The sequence below is a fragment of the Rhizophagus irregularis genome, chromosome 22 (assembly GCF_026210795.1).
Source record: "Rhizophagus irregularis chromosome 22, complete sequence".
Taxonomy (NCBI): domain Eukaryota; kingdom Fungi; phylum Glomeromycota; class Glomeromycetes; order Glomerales; family Glomeraceae; genus Rhizophagus; species Rhizophagus irregularis.
This window is the reverse complement of record NC_089450.1, coordinates 1,337,463-1,356,951: the sequence shown is the minus strand read 5'-3', so window position 1 is coordinate 1,356,951 and position 19,489 is coordinate 1,337,463. Positions and strand designations below refer to the sequence as shown.

The window sequence follows — 19,489 nt, the reverse complement described above, 5'->3', positions numbered from 1 at the left end:
TTTTAAAAAAATAAAAGTGGCTTTTTTAATGTATTACTAGTAGTTGCACAATTTCAATTTTTGGGGATGCTTATCGGGAGTGTTTATTTTTAATTTTTTACAAGTGCTGTTGCAAATCGACAGGGGTGCTTATTTTTAAGGGGTGCTACGATTTTACAGTATTTACAAATAATAATTTAATTAAATTCTTTTAATTTTAAGGGAATATCTTGCTGCAATTAAAACTAAATATTGTTATAACAATTATATATGTAATGGAAAACCTGTAGTAAAATATTACAAAGTTAATAAAAATAATGCCAATCAGTATTTTATTAGTTGCAGTTTATATACCTAAACTTTTTTAATATACTGATCAATTTATTATAAAAAAAATCCCAGAAATTTTTTTATATCAATTAAACAAAATTTTTATACTTTTGACAAATGATATAAATATACAAGTAGTAAACCTAATATTGATAAAGATCTTTTAAAAAGAATTATTTAAAAATGAAGGACAAATTAGTACTATTGAAATAATTTAATATTTTTTCAGTTTTATTATTTTATAATAAATTTTAATGTTTATTTATTTATTTATATAGGATAATAAAAAATATTTTATGAGTCCCATGATCATCTGACATTGAAAATAGGATCTTTATGGCTAAGATGACTCGTTACTAAATAAAGTCTACCTACATCAAGAAATTTATTTAGGTGTAATTTAGTGTAATATTTTGGAGGTGGTGTAAAATTTTAAAATATTACATTAAAAACATAATATTACAAAAGTTTATGCTCTTAAATTTGAATAATTATAGTAATTTAAAAATATCTTACTATCTACTGATCCAATCAAGATGATCTATAATTCATTAAAATCAGCTCATCAAGACAAATCAAATGGTAATAAAATTACATTTCTACAGTTAATAGAATGCTCTATAGTATGCAATAAAGTTTTAAATTAATAGAACATCAATCTATCAAATGTAAAGATGCGATTTTACTACCATTCAATTTGTCTTGATGAGCTAATTCTAATGAGCTATAGATTATCTTGATTGGATCAGTAGATAGCGAGATATTCATAAATTACTATAATTATTCAAATTTATGAGCGTAAACTTTTGTAATATTATGTTTTTAATGTAATATTTCGAAATTTTACACCACCTCCGAAATATTACACTAAATTACGCCTAAACAAATTTCCTAATGAACACTGTGAGTTCAAAATCTTTTAGATAGATGGAATTGGTAAATTTATCTAACATTTAGCATATAATCTGCAATATGCAGGGAAATCAGAATTAAAAAAGGAATAGTATTCCTTTTTTTTCTTCTTTAAAAAAAAAATTTTTTTAATGAATGTCAATTAATGTTCAGTTTATAAGTCAAAAATATAAAAACTTCTATCGTTAATTTTAATTTAATTGCCAATCTGCCACTCAACGATACAAAATTGATTAGTAGATCCATCACAAGTTTTTATATGAATGACATTGATAAAGCTCTGAATGAATCAGTTTTGTCCAGATTATAGACGGTTCAGATTAGAGCTGAAATCTGTAAGAACTGAACTGAAAAACTGGCAGTTCAGTTCAGTTTAATCCAATTTTTATAAAAATGCGAAAAATCGAATAGCCGTCTGTCTAGTGATCATATAAAGTCGAACCATATATCATTGGATTCGTCTCGATGAGACGCGTTTAATGGTGGTAAGATCATGACTCTAGCATCGATAGATCACACGTTAACCTATGCTAAATGATTTATTAATAATTAGAATTAGCAAGCCATCTATCGGTGCTAAAGACATGATCTTGGCACCATTCGACGCGTCTCAGTGAGACGAATCCAATAAATATAAATTCGTCCATATACGATCACTTGATGGCGAATAATGTTAAGTTTTGCATTTTTTTAAAATTTTAGAGCGTTAAAAATTAAAAATTCTGATACGTGAATTTATTTGTCGTCTAATAGTCATACAAATATGAATTAGCAGTCAGTGTGCATGTCCCCTGATCAGGTTGTGTAACATTTTTAATTAAGAGATCTGCATACTGCATATCATAGTAAAAAATCCAAAAACATATAGAAAACCGCAAAATTCAACAACTTTCCATTTATTTGTAACAGAATATTACATCATATCATGTGATATAAAGTGGTTAGGTTTATTATTTGAGGTATGTTAATATTGTTCACATTTATTTTGACATAATATTGTTTCTTGTTTAAAAGAATCTTAACGTCAAAGTTTGCTTAAATTTCAATTTATTGATATGAAGACTTATGAAATTACTTTTGAAGAAAAATTATTTTATGTTATAATAGTTAAAAAATATTTTTAGAAGAAACTGAAGAAGATTTTGATACGAACTTTCTAAGTTAGAAATATTTAAATTTAATGAAAAAATTATATTAACGCACAAAATGCACTTGGACAAGAAGTTGTAGATTATTCAAGTGATAAAAATAAAGAAGAATTTGGTAAATATAAAAACCAAGAAGTTCCTTCACTTTTATTAATGGCTGTTGAAGATGTAAATAAACTTGCATATATTGTAGACTTAATCCACCCATGAATACAAATTTTTTACCATGTATTTTATTTGATTATTTAGATAATAAATTGCAAATTTATGGTTAAACTAGACTAAAATCCAAAAAAAAAAAGAAGTAACAATTGACCTTTTAAATTATTGTTGAGTCAATATCATTAGCATGAAATTCAAATGCAGAAAATTCTAATCAAATTATTTCTATTAAACTAACAGGTACCCTTTAAGGCTTTAACCAATGTGCGTATCAATATACTTGATATCACAAGTAGTAATTATAAATAAAGATGACCCGCTAATAAAAAGTCAAGACAAGCTCGTTGTGAAACTAAATCTAAAGAAAAGAGGCTTTTAGAATCATTAGTGACTTGTTCTAAATATTTAAATAATAAATAAATAGAACAAGTAGGGAAGTATTAGGAAATGAATGGGATAAAAATCAAATTTTATCAATAAATATCTCGTCATAGATATAATAAAACAATAATTATGAATAATTTTATATTTAATTGTTATACTACCTTAAATAAATTTAATTTTTAATAGAAGGAGTCTTCAAAGTTTCATTATATAAAAACATAATAGCATTTTTCGCTAAAAAGTCCTATTGTATGTAGTTTTTTAAAATGGTTACGCCAAAAGGATTACTAAAAATGAAGTTCGTTGGGTATTTTTTTTTTAATTTAAAAGTTGGTAGCAAAAGAATCTTGGGTTTTAGTGTCAAAAATAAGTAAATTTGCTGATGGAATAAAATTTCACAGAAAAGTAGAATGGGTCAAACTTTTACTTGTTTTGATAGAAGAAGTACTGTTGAAAAAATTATATTAAGAGTAAAAACTGATTATATTGTGGCTTAGAACGAAAGTCTTCAGTGAGATATCTTAGACGAATGTTATACAAGAATTTTTAATATGATCGGCAATGTAAAATGGACATGCACACAGGACCCCGGATATCTCCAAAACAGGTCATAAGTCACACTTTCGGCAGATTGGCCCATTTTTCAGGGGCTCAAAAAATCGTTTTTTGTAAATATCTCAGCATCCAGTAGTCCAATTTTGATGAACTTTTTTTTAAATTGTAGAGCTAAATGAGGGCTACAAAATAAAAAAAGGTTCATTAAAATTGAATTACTGGATGCTGAGATATTTACAAAAAACGATTTTTTGAGTTTCAGCAAAAAGGGGTGTTTTTGGCCAAAAGTCCATTATGACCTTTATATTAGATATCCGGGGTCCTATGCACACTAACTGTTAGGACTCATTGGATTCGTCTCAATGAGACAAGTCGAATGGTGGTGAGATCATGTCTCTAGCATCAAGTTAATTCATGCTAAATGATTAATAAAAAATTGGCATTGGCAGGCTATCTATCGATGCTAGAGACATGATCTCACCACCATTCAACTCGTCTTATTGAGACGAATCCAATGAGTCTTAATTCATATTCGTATGACCATTGGATGACGAATAAATTTACATATCGGAATTTTTAATTTTTAACGCTCTAAAATTTAAAAAAATGCGAAACTTGACATTATTCGCCATCCAGTAGTCGTACACAGACGAATTTATATTCATTAGATTCGTCTCACTGAGACGCATCGAATGGTGCTAAGATCATGTCTCTAGAACCGATAGATGGCTTGCTAATTTTAATTATTTATAAATTATTTAGCGTGGTTTAACGTGTGATCTATCGATGCTAGAAACATGATCTTACCACCATTCGACGCGTCTCGTCGAGAGGAATCCAATGATATATGGCTCGACTTTATACGATCACTAGATGGACGGCTATTTGATTTTTCGCATTTTTATAAAAAATCGGATTAAACCAAACCAAACCGCCAGTTTTTCGGTTCTAATACCCAAACTGAACCGAATCAAATTTTGAGCCAGTTTTGGATCAGTTTCCTGGTTTAGCCTAAACCGTTCAGAGCTTTAGACATCAATCAGCATATTTCAACTCTGATTTTGTCCTACATAAGTCATACTTAATGTAAATATACTTTACCAATAAATAATGCAAAACGTGGAGATGTCACAAAAAAAAATTTTTTTTCATTTGCTATAAAATTTAAAGAGTTTACTTTGGAGGAAATCACCATTCCAGCTCATATTTTAGGTAACTTTACATCAATTATTTGTGAATTTTGCAAATTTTACAAGGTTTTTTTGTACTATTATATAATATATGGTATATTCTTGCTTAGATTAACAAAATGGGTGATTTTAACGCTCATCAGTGGTGAAATTCACCAGGGATAAATTTACCAGTGGTGAAATTCACCCAAGGTAAAGTTCACCTATATTACATAATTTATTAAAATTTAAATTATTTTGTTTTGAAAAAAATAATAATTTTATTAATAAAAATATTTATATAAAATATATAGTTTAAATATAATAATATATTATACAATAATTCATAAGTTAGTATTATTATAAAAAATGAATAAATCCTACAATATTAAGTAGATTTTATATTGCTAAACTAAAGATGTGATATGTAATTATTTTTAGAAAGTTGTAAAGTTGCAATTATTACAACATACATACAACACTTTTGTTGTAATTACAACACAATATTATAATTATTATATAGTATTATAATTACTACTAGTATTGTAATTATTATAATGTGTTATAATTATTTTCAATTATACAAATATATATTATCATTTCTTTTTATGATGATATTTGTTCTATAAAAACTTATTTTTGTAATTTTTATTTTTCAAAAAGAAAATTTTTGAATAATCATAAGTATTGTAATATTACAACACTTTAACTTTAAAAGTAGTAATAGGTTGCAACCCTTACTATTACAACACAAGGTAGTAATTATCAATTACATACTACATCTTTATGCTAAACAACTTTCAATTAATAAAGGAAGTAAATTTCATTTGACTAAAGTGGTGAAATTACGCTTTAAAGTTAGTAAATGGAAAAAAAAAAATTTGAAAGTTAGTACCATTATGAAAAATGTGGATTTCTCCATATGTATTATACCTACACCTATGAAAATTAATATATAAGTAGTTTCGACCTTGCTGAACAATTTTCAATTAATTTAGAAAGTCGATTTCATTTGACTAAAGTGGTGAAATTACGCTCTAAAGTTAGTAAACAGAAAAAAGAAAAATTCGAAAGTTAGTACCATTATGAAAAATGTTGGTTTCTCCATATATATTATACCTACACCCATGAAAATTAATATACACGTAGTTTCGACCTTGCTGAACAATTTTCAATTAATTTAGAAAGTCAATTTCATTTGACTAAAGTAGTAAAATTACGCTCTGAAGTTAATAAATGAAAAAACAATTTTAAAAGTTAGTACCATTATGAAAAATATGGGTTTTTTTATATATATTATACCTACACTTATAAAAAATAATATACAAGTAGTTTTGGCTCTGTTGAACAACTTTTAATTAATAAAAGAAATTGATTTCATTTGACTAAAGTAGTGAAATTACACTCTAAAGTTATTAAATAAAAAATATAAAACTTTAGGAGTTAAGCAGTTAGTACTTAGTAGTGTTATAAAAACACAAATTTCTTTATAAATTTCATTTCTAATTTATGAAATTGAATTGTATGTGTTTAATAGTATGTTTAGAAAAAAAGTTACAGTTTAAAAAAATTCATAAAAAAATTTTTATTTACGTGTATGAAATTGTAAAATGTAATACAAACAAAATTAGTATAAAACTTATAAAACTAAAATTATCATATTACTGGTGAATTTCACTAGAGGTAAATTCACCACTGGTGAATTAATTTTAAATTAACCACTGGTGAATATAAAATTAATCCTAACATAATAATGTTTTAAAAAAAAAGAAAATAAAAAACTTTTTTTTTTTTTTTGGCAATGTTTTAATTTTACCAGTTTTATAAAACTATACCTAAGTAATGTAATACCTTTTTTTAATGTATTTTTAGGGCATTTATATAACAACAAAACATTTTCAAACTTATATAAACACCATTTAGAAGTAATAGTATTTAATATAAAAATGTCTGACAAGATTAATTATAAATTGCTGATCATTTTGTATCGCTGAGTGGCGAATCGGCAATTAAAGGTATATTGCTTCTAAAAATTTAATTTTTTTATATATTATAGGTTCCTAATGAAATTTATTGATAATTTGGAATTCAGAGTACGTATTAAAAGTAAAAAGTCAAAATATTTTACAAAATCAATAATGCCAGGGTTTTTTAATAAAAAATTTTCATTTATATTAAACTTTATAGTGAAAACCCCTAATTTGAAGTGTTTATTTGCTTAATTGTTAGTAAAATTTCACAAAAATATTTAATTTTCATGGTGGTAAAAAATTTGACTTTTTAACCAGGACAGATACAATAAAACTGACACCAGAACTTGATTCTTTGACATAAAAATAGCTTATGGGCCAAAAATCAAGACAATTGGATCAGCAGTTGTTGAGAAATCCATCTCTAAAACCCATGAATTTTTACGAATTTTATATGTAAATCATTAACAACTGCTGATCCAATCATCCTGATTTTTGGCCCATAAGCTATTTTTATGTCAAAGAATCAAGTTCTGTTTTGTTGTATCTGTCCTGGTTAAAAAGTTGAATTTTTTACCACCATGAAAATTAAATATTTCTGCGAAATTTTACTAACAATTGAGCAAATAAACACTTTAAATTAGGGGTTTTCACTATAAAGTTTAATATAAATGAAAAATTTTTTATTAAAAAACTCTGGCATTATTGATTTTAGGGTGGTCAGAGACTTTTTACTGGGGAGTGTATATTTATTTCTGAAACTTAATTTATTTTTTTAAAAAAAAACAATTTTTTTTTATATTATATAGATTCTGAATAAAACTTATTAATGATTTTAAAATTCAGAAATATATGTACTTACCTTCAAAATTTAATTTATTTTTTTAAAAAAAAATATTTTTTTTATATTATATAGATTCCAAATGGAACTATTAATGATTTGAAATTCAGAAATATGCTTACCCCTAAATTTTAATTTATTTTTATTTTTTTTAAAAAAAAATGATATTTTTTTATATTATATAGGTTTTATAGGTTCTGAATGGAACTTATTGATGATTTTAAAATTCAGAAGTATAGTTACCTCTGAATTTTAATTTATTTTTTTAAAGATATGCTTATCTCTGAATCTTAATTTATTTTTTAAAAAAAATATTTTTTTTTATATTATATAGATTTTGAATGGAATCTATTAATGATTTTGAAATTTAAAGGTATATTAATTTTTGAATTTTTAATTTATTTTAAAAAACATAATAATTTTTTATTTAACAAATGTTACTAACATTCACTTTTCATATTTTTAGATTCTGAATGCTAAAATATAATTCCAAATTTATTTTCAAAAGTAAAAATCTTCAAATTTTATTATTTTTTATTTTATTTTAATGAATGTTACTAATATTCATTTTTTATTTTTTTTTAGATTCTGGATAACTCTGGACTTTATTTTCAAAGGTAAAAATAAACCTTCGGATTTTTTTAATTTTTTTTATAAATTTTATTTAATAAACCACAGGTCGAAAAGTGAAAAATCAGGCATCAATCAGTCACCAATCGGTCACCAATCAGGCACCAATCAGCTACCTGATTGGTGACCGATTGGTGCCTGATTTTTCACTTTTCGACCTGTGAACGTTACTAATGTTCATCATTTTTTTTTTAGGTCCCAAATGCTAAAAATCTGTTTTAGACTTTTAATTTTAAAGGTAAAATCTTCAAACTTTTTTTTAATTTCAGTTATTTTAACAAATGTCACTAATCATGCTTTTAAATTCTAGGTGCTAAAGTAAGATTTTATTACTAATATTGTATCACAGTTGTCAGAAATGTCATATAAGTTAACAATTATTAATAAATAAAGTTTGTATAACCTATCATGCCAATCAATCTTTAAGTAAATTAAGCTATATATATAATAAAAAAAATTTACCATTTATTCTTTATATACTTTTCGATATATTTTTATAATTTTTTTAGTTATTTTAATATTTAAAATAAAAATATTATTATTTAAACTTTACACATTTTTTTACCTATATGTAGATGATTGAACTTTTAAACATACTTGAAAACTCATAAATACTACACAAATATATGTATTTTATAGCTATTTTTCATTTTACGTAAAAAAAAAATTGACATTTGACTGCCAATTTTGTAAAATCTGCAAAATTTCATTTTTGTATATATGATAATAAGATAAAACATAAATTAAATTAAGAATAACTTATTTACACCAGTTAAAATAGTCCAAATCGGCCAAAATTCAGCCAGCTGATTTTAGGCTAATTTATGGTCTAATGCTAGTCGAACTTTAGCAGATTTTTTGGCTGCAATTCGCTGCCACTCGCCTAAAGTTCGGCTTGAAATTTTGGCCAAAATTCAGTTAACATTCAGAACAATTTCAGATAGCAAATTTTGGTGAATAGTTTTCCGAATGTTACTTAATTTATATTGCAAATTTGTACTAAATTTATTTACTAATATTCAGCCACAATTCATTTTATTTGATATTCACAATAAAATCACAACTTTATTTATAAATGCATATTACAAATAAGTATTGCTAATCTACAATTCCACAATCACATAATTCATGTATTCATATATATTTACGAATCTTGATCTTTTGGAAACCTACTGAAACTATAAAAAAAAGAAAAGAACGGTTAGTAACTGTTCCATAATATTAAAAAAAAGCAAAAAAACCCAAGATTCTACTTATGAATCTTTGGTTTTTTCTGTTTATCGGAATCCACCTGAGACACCAAACCTATAAAAAAGAAAAAAAAAGAGTGGTTATTAATAATCGTTCATAATAATATTAAAAAAAATAAAAAATAAACCAAGATTTGTACTTATGAATCTTGGTTCCACTTTTTCTAAAGATTCCAAAACCTACAAAAAGAAAAGAACGGTTATTAGTAAATTGTTAGTAGTAATAAAAAATAAAAATAAAAAATAAAAAAAGAACTAAGATTCGTATTTACTTACGAATCTTGGTTTTCCGTTGTTCTTCAGAAGCCCACTAAACCTAAAAAAATAAAATAAGAACGGTTATCAGTAAGGGCAATGATATATATTAGCTAATATTTTAGGGGTGGGAAAGTAAAAGAAAATCTTAGGTTACACATAATATAAACCATGTGAAATGGTTGTAATTGGTCATAAAATCTTACCTGGGGGTGGGGAGTAAACATTACTATTAAAATAATATTAGCTAATATATGTCACTGCCCTAACTGTTCGTTAATATTATAAAAAAAAATAAAAATAAAACCAAGATTCGTACTTACGAATCTTGGTTTTTTCTATTCTTCAGAAGACACTGACCTAAAAAAAGAAAAGAATGGTTAGAAACCGTTCGTAATAATAAACAAAAATAAAAAAATAAAGATTTATACCGAATCTTTAGTTTTTTCCGTTCCTTGAAAGACAGAAATCCACCTGAACCTATAAAAAAAATTAAAGGAATGGTTAGTAACTGTTCCATAACTAAGGATGGGTCCGCAAATGATTTTCAAATTCCGCAATATTGCGGATTTTGAAGTTGAATTGCGGTTAGTAGCCCATAATTCCGCAATTCAGTTTTGGTGTTTTCTTACATACAAAAAACACCAGAACTAATAGGTTTTTTATACAAAAATGCTAGAACTATTGCTTCCGGCATATTTTTTAATTTTTTTTTTAAAAACGCCGGAACTATGGGTTCCGGCGTTTTTCTTTTAATTATTTTATATAAAAACGCCGAACTATGTGCTCCAGCGTTTTCTTTTAATTTATTTATATAAAACGCCGGAACTATGGGTTCCGGCATTTTCTTTTGATTTTTTATAAAAACGCCGGAACTATAGGTTCCGGCATTTTCTTTTGAATTTTTTTTATGTAAAAACGCCGGAACTATAGGTTCTGGCGTTTTCTTTGATTTTTTTTTATGTAAAACGCCGGACTATAGGTTCCGGCGTTTTCTTTTAATTTTTTTATGTAAAAACGCCGGAACTAAAGGTTCCGGCGTTTTCTTTAAATTTTTTTTTTAATAAAAACGCCGGAACTAAGGTTCCGGCGTTTTCTTTTAATTTTATTTTATAAAAACGCCAGAACTATAGGTTCCGGCGTTTTCTTTTAATTTATTTATATAAAAACGCCAGAACTATGGGTTCCGGCGTTTTCTTTTAATTTTTTTTATGTAAAAATGCCGGAACTATGGGTTTCGGCGTTTTCTTTTAATTTTTTTATGTAAAACGCCGGAACTATAGGTTCCGGCGTTTTTCTTTTTAATTTTTTTACGTAAAAACGCCGGAAGTATAGGTTCCGGCGTTTTCTTTAATTTTTTTATGTAAAAACGCCAGAACTAAGGTTCCAGCGTTTTCTTTTAGTTTTTTTTAATAAAAACACCGGAACTAAAGTTCCGGCGTTTTCTTTTAATTTTTTTTAATAAAAACGCCAGAACTATAGGTTCCGGCGTTTTCTTTTAATTTTTTTTTAATAAAAACGCTGGAACTAAGGTTCCGGCGTTTTCTTTAATTTTATTATGTAAAAATGCCGGAACTATGGGTTCCGAGCGTTTTCTTTAAATTTTTTTTAATAAAAACGCCAGAACTATAGGTTCCGGCATTTTCTTTAAACTTTTTTTAATTAAAACGCTAGAACTATAAGTTCCGGCGGTTTCTTTTAATTTTTTTATTTTTTTTATGTAAAAACGCCGGAACTATAGGTTCCGGCGGTTTCTTTTAAATTTTTTTTAATTAAAACGCTGGAACTATAGGTTCCAGCGTTTTTTTTAATTTTTTTTTATGTAAAATAATTTCTTTTATTATTAATAATAAATAGAAATATTTTTTTTAGTAGTAATTATATTTTATTAAAAAAAAGAAAGTTTTTTTGCGGACATTCCGCAAATCCGCAAATATTCCGCAAATCCTCAAAGTACCGCAATTCAATTGCGGAATATTTGAGGTACTTTGCGATATTTGCGGATTTGCGGAATATTTGCGGGATTGCGGATAATTGCGGATTTGCGGATTTGCGGATTTTTAGATTTAAAAATCCGCAATGTTCTGCAATACCGTAAATCGCAATTATTCCGCAATTACATATTTGCGGCACCATCCTTATCCATAACATTAAAAAAAAATTTGTAAGTATATTACTTACGGTTCTCCTTTTTCATTCTTCGGAAGTCCATTCGAACCTATAAAAAAAGAAAGGAACGGTTATTAGTAACCGTTCATTAATAAAATTAAAAAAAAAATTATAAAGTAAAGATTTGTATTTACAAATCTTTATCTTTGGGTTTTCGTTTTTTAGAAGCCCACCCGAATCTAAAAAATAAAGAAAAGAATGGTTATTAGTAACCGTTCATTAATAACATTAAAAAAAGAAAAAAAGTAAAGATTCGTATTTACGAATCTTTATCTTTGGGTTTTCATTTTTCAGAAGCCCATCCGAATCTAAAAATAAAGAAAGAACAGTTATTAGTAACCGTTCATTAATAAAATTAAAAAAACAAAAAAAATTATAAAGATTCGTATATACTTACAAATCTTGGTTTTTTTCATTCTTCAGAATTTGGAAGCCCTACTTGAGATGCCGAACTTATAAAAATAAAAGAAAAAGAATGGTTAATAACCATTCATAATATTAAAAAAAAATAAACCAAGTTCCAAACTTATGAAACTTGGTTTTTTCCATTCTTCAGAAGTCATCCAAACAGCTGAACCTAAAAAAAAAAAGAAAAAAGAATGGTTAGTAACCATGGGAGAGTGTAATCACGTGACTTTTAATTGACTATCATAGCACAAAAATTTTTTTGCTATTCAGAACGTTCATGTCTAATAAAACATTTATAAATTACTAAATATTAAAAAAAATATATTATTTTCTTATCTTTTGGAACCTGAAAGTTCACTAGGTATAGTTTTTATTTAGACTTAAATATTATATTTTGGAGAAAATATTAAAAGAAGTTCCAAAAAGGTTGCGAATCGCTTAGTGAAAGTTTAGAATCTTTCTACTGGAAAATATAATATTATTTTTTTAACAAAAAGCATTTTATCATTAATTAATTTAATATATTTGTATTCTATAGGTATGTTTTTACATGTCTTTACAAAAATAATAATAAAATAATACATAATTATTAAAACTAAAGTACTTTTGTTCTTGGGCTTCATATTTTAAATTTTTATGTCATTGATAGTCTTATTATAAATCATGTGACTACACGCTCCTCTTAAAAAAAAAAAAAAATAAACTCCAAAGTATTCGTACTTACGAATCTTTGGAATTTCTGTACTTCAGAAGCCCATCTGAATGGCTGAACCTAAAAAAAAGAAAGAAAAAAGAACGGTTAATAACCGTTTGTATTAAAAAAAAATAAAATAAACTCCAAAGAATTTGTACTTACAAATCTTTGGAGTTTCTGTACTTCAGAAGCCCACCCAAAAGCTGAACCTATAAAAAAAAAGTAAAAAAGTGAAAGGAGGAAAGGGAAGGAAGAAAAAGGGAAGGAAGGGAAAGGAGAACGAAAGAAAGGAAAGAAAAAGAAGGGGAAACAGGGAAGGGGAACAAAGGAAAGGAAAGGGGAGGGGAAGAAAAAAATTAAAAAAAATTTAAAAAAGGATGTATAAAATGATCCTTTTTTAAACTTTTAATATGTATAATGCATAACGCGTAATGTTTGATTAAATAATTCAATAAATCGACCATAAATCATATATGTCGAAATTTGGCCGATTTTTAATAATTTCCAAAATTTGGCCAAAATGTATGACAGATCAGCCGATTTGCCACATGACTGAAAGTTTTTATTTCAACCAGTATTATTTAACTTTGTAAATATTATACAATAATAATAGGACTCTGAACATCTCTTATAGAACTCACAACTGACTTTTTGCCAAAAAAAGACCAAATTTGCTCTTTTTTATTTTCCATTTTTTGTGATTATCTTGGTATCCAGTGATCCGATTCATGTAGAGTATTTTTATTTTGTAAAGCTCAATGAGAGCTACAAAACAAAAAAAAGTTCATTCAAATTAAACCACTGGATGCTGAGATAATCGCAAAAAACTGATTTTTTTTTTGTGAAATTTAGGTCAATCTGCAAAAAAGTTGCTACAGTGACACCTCTATAAGTGCACCTCTATAAGTGCACGCACTATATAAATTCTCTTTAAGCACGTGGGCTCCTGGCCCAACTTATAAGAGCTCTTAATATTTTACTCTCTATAAATGCACACCCTCTCTAAGTGCACATTCTACTATTTTTTTACTATGGTCCCCAGGAGGGTGCGGCAAGGGGAGGTGTCACTGTACTGAGTTGTATATGTAATGTCCGGAATTCTATAATAATACATAAATTTATTTGAATTAATTATTATTTATTAATATGATAATTCCACCAATTATATATCCTTTTTTTATCCCATTTAGCTCCAAGTAATTGAAGCGTCTTATCATATATATGATTTGAAATCTTTTCATAAATTAACAGATATTTCAGTATTTACTCTTTATATGCAAATACTTTTTTTTGTCTTTTGAAAATCTGGTTATTATGGTTATCAACATGTAGCTAAAGTGGCAGATGTGTAGGAGAATTAGGTATAATTTAAATCTATACAAAATTTTGCATATAGTATACTTCTGGTTGATCATTATTTAAAGGTATTTTATCATGCCTTCATGTCTTCCTTTCAATTTTTTTTGCTTTCCTTTTATTTCTCTTTGTTTCAGCATAATTTTTGTACTTTATTCAGCGAACTTTCAATGCACATTTTTTCTGTACATTTCAAAATTCACTTTTTATCACATTTTGTTTGTAAATTATCTGCATTTGTTTCAAGCCATTTTCATAATATACAAGTAATTTTTCATATCCTTTTTTATGTATTTCAGGTGACTTGAGATTTTTAATGTAACAATAGATCTGTCATGTCAAAAATTATAATTAAGTCTTTTATTAATTTTCATAAGGCCTTTCTTTTAGAATTAATAGCACGTTGACTCTGAAAAATTAAAGTGTCCTTGCTTAGAAGTAGTTCAATTCTCTCTCTTTCTGATTGAGCTGCTTTAATATTTGATTTTAATTTCATTTTATCAATAATATTTCTACTAATATTTTGTTTTATAAAATGAACTTTAAAGGTCTCAAGCATTTTGTCAAAACTAAAATAAATAGACTTTTGATTTTCACTTTTATCATCATCAATGTTTTTTGGTATTCTAAATGGGGTCTTTGCAATAGAAAGGTACGAAACTTAAAAAATATTAAAAATTAAATTAATATTAAATTTGCATAAAAAAAACATAATTAGCATATAAAGTAAAATTAAAATTTTTTTTGAGTTTTGTATCTTTCTATTGCAAAGACTCCAAATGCTCTAACGTATTACAAAATTTCATTTAATTTTGGATACTTAGTTAAGATAAAAAGATGTTAAATAATAGTTACTATGTAATTTAATTTACCTGCACTTGAAAAAAAAATGATGCTGCAGCAAAAACATCTTGTTACAAATTATGATTTCCAATTTTCATTCCTATTCAGTGTATTTTCCATATTCTAACCACTGATAATAAAAATACCAAATTTTTTAAAAAATATTGGTATTAGTATTTTTATTCATTAATTTCAGACAAATTAATATTTTTTCTTTTTGTAAATATATTAATTGAAATCCCAACTGCCACCTACAAAAAGTCTAAGATTCTAGATGTCATTCAATAATCAACGGCTATCTCAAACTTGTCCAGAAATTGAACACCTAATTCTCTTGTTAAATTTAGAAGTCCGTAATTAAAGAATAATACAATTAGAACTGAATACAAATCTTTGGAGATGTGCTATTATTCAAGTAATAGTCTCAATTGAGACTATTACTCTTAGCATCTAACTAACCAATGATAAATAACTTCATCAGTAACTATATCAAGATATATAGTCTTTTGCAAATTAAAATCAGCTTTGTATATACAGTTAACCCTTGTTATAACGAACTTTAGGATCTAGACTTCAATTTCGCTATAAGATTATAGTGAAGATTTTAAGAGATTTGATTGGTTAATTCGTTATAGTGAAGGGAAATTTATTATAGTTGTCTAAGAAATTCACTATATCAAGGGTTCGCTATATTAAGGTTTGACTGTAATAGCAGCTTCTAAAATTGCTTAATTTGAATTCAAATTATCTCCTAATTCAAGAATTACAATGTAAGAAGAAGGGCCTTAACAGCCATGTTCAAATTTCTCTAGTATAGTTTTTTTAATTATTTCTGTATCAAAATTTTGATTATATTCTAAATTGCCTTCATTTGTACTTTAAAAATTTAGCAAATTTTCTAATATACTTTAAATCAATCCAAAGTTTCTTGCATAGTAAAATTCATATCAAATATATGATTATCTTTTTCCAAGGTAATTAATTCTTCCTGACACATTGCCAGATAATTGGGAATTGCCGATTGGAATGCCATTCTCAAAGTTGCATATGAGCTGTTTCTTATAATATCATATATATTTCCAAAGGAAAATGTTTTTTGTTTGAAATCTATGTTATCTATGACTGCAAGATTCCATATATCTAATTCTTAGTATAATCTTTGTGTAAAAACAGCATTATTAATTCGCTTCTTTTCTAGATTTCTTTCATAACGTTTACTATGTCCTACTATATTTCATAAAGACAGAAAACAATGAAGTGATGATAATAATTTTGGTTTACGTACCAGACTGTTTAGCACATTAATCAACAGTAAGAACAGAAACAAAAATGTAACTATTTTTATAATTATATTTTTAGACAAAATTTTAATGACTTGTTTTTATTGTTTTATTTTAATTTTCTATTATTAACAGCTAGTTTTTATTTATAGATCTCCATTAACATTTCCCAAAAAACTTTGTGATGAAATTCAGAAATGCATAATAATATTTAAAAAGTGATTCTGGTGAGCTCTTTTCTCATTCATATCATGACCATTTGAAGGTAATCCTAAAGATCTACCAGATGACTGCCTAATTATTTCAAAGGATAACTTCAATCAGTATTTTGGCCCCTTGTTTGCCTCATGATTGACTTTTGATATTATAATGATCTCAATATCAACTTCGTAGAGCCCCAACAAATTGTTAATATAATTAAAGGGATTGGTGAAGCCATATCTAAGGCCATATATGAGAATTGACCATATAAAAGTGCCACTGAAATTATTGAAAATGTTGTTGAAAAGAATTCAACTTATAGAAGCTACCTTGAGGACATTAGAACTCAGCTGGAGAGATGATGTATCAGTACGTAACAGTTGTCACGCGTAAAAGTTTGTAATAAATCACATGATCCCTTATCTTAATTCCAAAATTTCGGGCCGATCTTTATTTTTCTGGCCCGTGCAGATAAGAAATTTACAAAGTTAGTTAATTATCACATGCTCACCAGCATAATGATTTATGGGCGCATAAATTTTATTTTATGCGCGGCATGTACGCATAACTTTGCATAAGGCTGTGTTATAACATAAACTGGTTTTCATCTTTTCTATTATGGTTCTATTGATCGCGCAAAATCCAAATCGTATGTCAAATCGTATGCACGCCTTCAAAGAAAAAAAAATCTATAAATCTCTATATATATATTAAATTCTTTTGAAATAAAATTATTTGAATTTTTCATTCACTATTCGTTTTATAAAGATGATTACAGGTTCAAATTTTTTAACAGATTTGTCAAGTGATTTCGCAAAACTTTTAATAAATGGGGATAATCATGATGTTATTATTGAAGCCGGAGAAGGAGAGAATAGAAGAGAATTTCGTGTACATTCTCTTATATTATGCACAAGGTCAACATATTTCAGAACTACACTATCAAAAAATTGGTTACGTAAAGAAAAAGGTGTAATCGCTTTTAAGAAACCAAATATTTTATCAAATATTTTCGAAATTTTATTAAAGTGAGTAAAAGGATGTTAAATATTTCAATTATTTATTTCAAAGTTTTTTATTAATATCAAAAAAAAATTTTTTTTTTTAATTTCAATAGGTATTTGTATACAGGACTAATTGATTTGGATATATTACAAGGAACGGATTTACTTCGACTTTTGGTTGCAACCGAAGAATTAGATCTTCAAAAATTAAACGCTCATATTCAAACTCATATGATATCAAACCAAACGGAATTCATACAAGAAAATGCAATTGATTCACTTCAAACGGTAATTCAATATAAAAAATGTACAATCCTTAAAGATTTTTGTATGGATATAATTTGTAAAGAACCAAAATTATTATTTGGTTCTTCAAAATTTTATTCTTTAAATGAATCAATTTTAAAACTTTTCCTCAAACAAGATGATCTTGCAATGGAAGAATTAGACATTTGGCAATATTTACTTAAATGGGGTCTCGCTCAAATGGAAAATAAAATAAATGTTGATAATGTTACAAATTGGACTTTAGAAAATTTTGAACAATTAGAAGAAATATTACATGATTATATTCCCCTTATACGATGGTTTCACATTTCACCAAAAGATTTTTGGCGTAAAATTAAACCATTTAAAAAATTATTACCTGACCAACTTTATGAAGATATAATTGGACAAAATCTTGATCCCGAAACTCCACCAAATACAGGTGAAGTACAACCTATACGATGTCCACCTTCAAATTCTTGTCTTATTGGAGAAAAACATTTTGCACTTATTTCAAGTTGGATTGATAAAAAACCAAAAAATTTTTATAATTTTAAAACAAAACCTCATTCTTTTGAACTTCTATTTCGTGCTAGTAAAAATAATTTTGATATTAAAACATTTCATCAATTATGTGATAATAAGGGACCAACTATAATGATTTCAAAAAGTAAATATAATGATAAACTTATTGGTGGTTATAATCCATTAAATTTAAAAGCTTATGGAAGTGGAATTGATACTTGGACAGAATGTTCTGATTCTTTTATATTTCATTTTCCAATCCCGGATTCTATTAATTCAGCTCAAATCGCTCGAGTTAAAGATCCTCAATATGCTGTTTCATATAGAACAAATGCTGGACCAAGTTTTGGTTCTGGTTGGGATTTAACTATTGAAATTGGTAAAGTAATGCGTTGTAACTTAATTAGTTCTTATCCTGGTATTTCAGATTTTATTACAGCTGGTACAACTCTTAGTTTAGATGAATATGAAATTTTTAAGGTAGTTAAAAAGTGAAATTTTGGGAAAAATTATGTAAATTTTGCTGGTATATTTTTTTTTATTATTATTAATATAGAATATTATTCAAATTTCGATACGAAACAAAATTATATAGGGTGAATATTATAAAATATTTTAAAAAAATTTATATGAATTTAATAAACTTTCGTTTACTTTTTTAATAATATAATATCGGGCCCGAACTCTCATTTTAATGTTTAACGATATTTAAGAAATGACCGAAAAGGTAAACAAGTTTTTTATTAATAGGAGATTAGTATATAAAATGATTTATTATAATACTTGTTATATGCAGTACATATACCAGCTTTTATACAAGAATCATTCCAATTTTAGGTAATAAAAAAAAAATTATATTTAGCCTTTGGCTTTTTTTAGATGAACATCATTTTTTTCTTTGTTTAAAAAAAAAAGAAAAGATGACCGATAAGGATAGAAAATTTTTACGCGATATAAATTACAAACTAACTTATCTATTATATTATAAATTATATGCTTTAAACTATACATATTTGTGTTTATTGAAGCGCCAAAAATAATAAATGAAAAAAAGTCTCAGGATTTTTCGAATATTACAGATAATATAGGCACAGACTTCTAAACTGTTGCTTTTGTATGCAAGTACTAAACATGTGTGAAAGCTCCTTAGTTAATTC

General features: G+C 26.2%; 1 protein-coding gene across 1 annotated transcript; it reads left to right on the top strand.

Moving 5' to 3' along the window:
- Positions 1-17,831: 17,831 nt before the first annotated feature.
- OCT59_014556 (uncharacterized protein) lies at positions 17,832-19,009 on the top strand. The gene has a single exon (XM_025312312.2). It carries the CDS (start codon positions 17,871-17,873, stop codon positions 18,825-18,827), a length of 957 nt encoding a protein of 318 aa, XP_025190180.2. The 5' UTR covers positions 17,832-17,870; the 3' UTR covers positions 18,828-19,009.
- Positions 19,010-19,489: the final 480 nt, after the last annotated feature.